The following is a 1,741-nucleotide window of genomic DNA, read 5'->3' as shown; positions in this document are numbered from 1 at the left end:
ATTTTTAGCTTGTGCTATTTGAATGGGAACATGTAACAAATATAAAATTTGGCTGCGAAATTGGAAACTCAATGTAAATAAACCTTGTTAACGGGATTTAAATATGGGGCACTTGGGACGAAATGCTTCCAAAATTGATCTGTTGATAGAAGTCAGTTTGACTATTAAAATGTTTAGATTTTTTGAGGCAGCCTAAAGCTTGTCTGTAGGTAGCTGTGTACTTTACAATATTGGAAGCAAGTGTGGAGGTTTTTATAAAGCATGAGTATTTACATTTTTTTATTCTTTACATTTAAGGTTGTCCTCTTATCTGCTACAATGCCCACTGACGTGTTGGAAGTGACCAAAAAGTTCATGAGGGATCCAATTCGTATTCTTGTGAAAAAGGAGGAACTGACTTTGGAGGGAATTAAGCAGTTCTATATTAATGTTGAAAGAGAGGTAAGATGAGAACCATCTTGGTACAATGTCTGCTTATCCTTATGTTTTATGATCTACTTACAAAAATGTGGGAAGATTGCATGTTCTCGGTACTAAATGTAATTTTGCTTCCCCCCCGCTCCCTTAGGAATGGAAATTGGACACGCTCTGTGATCTGTATGAGACACTGACCATTACACAGGCGGTCATTTTTCTTAATACTAGAAGAAAAGTTGACTGGCTTACAGAAAAAATGCATGCAAGAGATTTTACTGTATCTGCCCTGGTAAGTTTTTCAGCTCATTTAAAGCAGGATAAGTTACAACATGGCAGTGTGGTGCTGTGTTGTCGTTCCCCCTGCTAACATCAACTTGTTTCCTACTATCCCTGACTGTTAATTGTGGCAGGCAGGGACGCTTGGTCTCATACAGCTATTGCACTGCTGTGCAAGATATGTTGGTAACCTATCCCCTTAACTTGCAGCATGGTGATATGGACCAGAAGGAGCGAGATGTCATTATGAGGGAGTTCAGGTCTGGATCCAGTCGCGTATTGATCACTACTGACTTGCTGGTAAGGGTGTCCTGAATTGCGTGGGCTCCCCCTTTCCATCCAAAGACTTGTATTTTCTGTGACGGTTCCTTGTACCTAGCAATGAAGTTCTTTGGGATATTAAGAGCCATATTCCACAGTGAATTACACGGTTGTTCTTCACCACTATAATATGGCGACAAAGTTTCTTTGTTACTGATCTAGTTGCCATGTTATGGTCCCTGAATGGGGCCATGTAGCAACACTTCAGGTTTCACCCCAAACAGTTGGGAGACTTATGTTTTACTATGGGATGTATTCTCAAAACTATGCAGTTTCCCTAACTCTGAAATCCTCCAGGTATTTAGAACAAGCACAATGGACCTGTCTCTAATAGATCTCTTGTTTTGTTACTACTTGGGGGGTTGGGGTGGAGTGTAAACATATTGTACATTATCAAATTGTAAAACTGCTGCAGAAATTGAACTAGAACTTTCAGGAACCATCCCATGAGAAGTCTGAGGGGGGGTTTAGAGCAGATGGTTCTATCTGATTCCAGGCATTCACTGTAGACTGCCATAGTTTAGATGTTAGTTGTGAATTAATAGGTTTTTGAGCCATAGCCAACATGTAAAAATGGTTGACCATCTGTCCAATTGACTTAATTTACTTTCTATTCTAGGCACGTGGTATAGATCTACAGCAGGTTTCCCTGGTGATAAATTATGACCTACCTACCAATCGTGAAAATTACATTCACAGGTCTGTATACAATACTAGATTCTTCAAT

The 1,741-nt window shown here is 39.7% G+C and overlaps 1 protein-coding gene across 1 annotated transcript; it reads left to right on the top strand.

The window, feature by feature from the left end:
- Positions 1-294: 294 nt before the first annotated feature.
- On the top strand, positions 295-1,720 carry LOC108804191 (eukaryotic initiation factor 4A-II; the record flags this gene model as incomplete). Its single annotated transcript, XM_018575946.1, has 4 exons — positions 295-441; positions 569-706; positions 904-993; positions 1,634-1,720. Coding segments are annotated over exons 1-4 (438 nt in total), but the record flags the coding sequence as incomplete, so codon positions are not given.
- Between the last annotated feature and the right edge of the window lie 21 nt (positions 1,721-1,741).

This window comes from Nanorana parkeri, unplaced genomic scaffold, assembly GCF_000935625.1.
Source record: "Nanorana parkeri isolate BGI_ZX_2015 unplaced genomic scaffold, ASM93562v1 scaffold6063, whole genome shotgun sequence".
Lineage (NCBI taxonomy): Eukaryota > Metazoa > Chordata > Amphibia > Anura > Dicroglossidae > Nanorana > Nanorana parkeri.
Note: the sequence above shows the minus strand (reverse complement) of the source record. Positions and strands in the feature narration are given on the sequence as shown.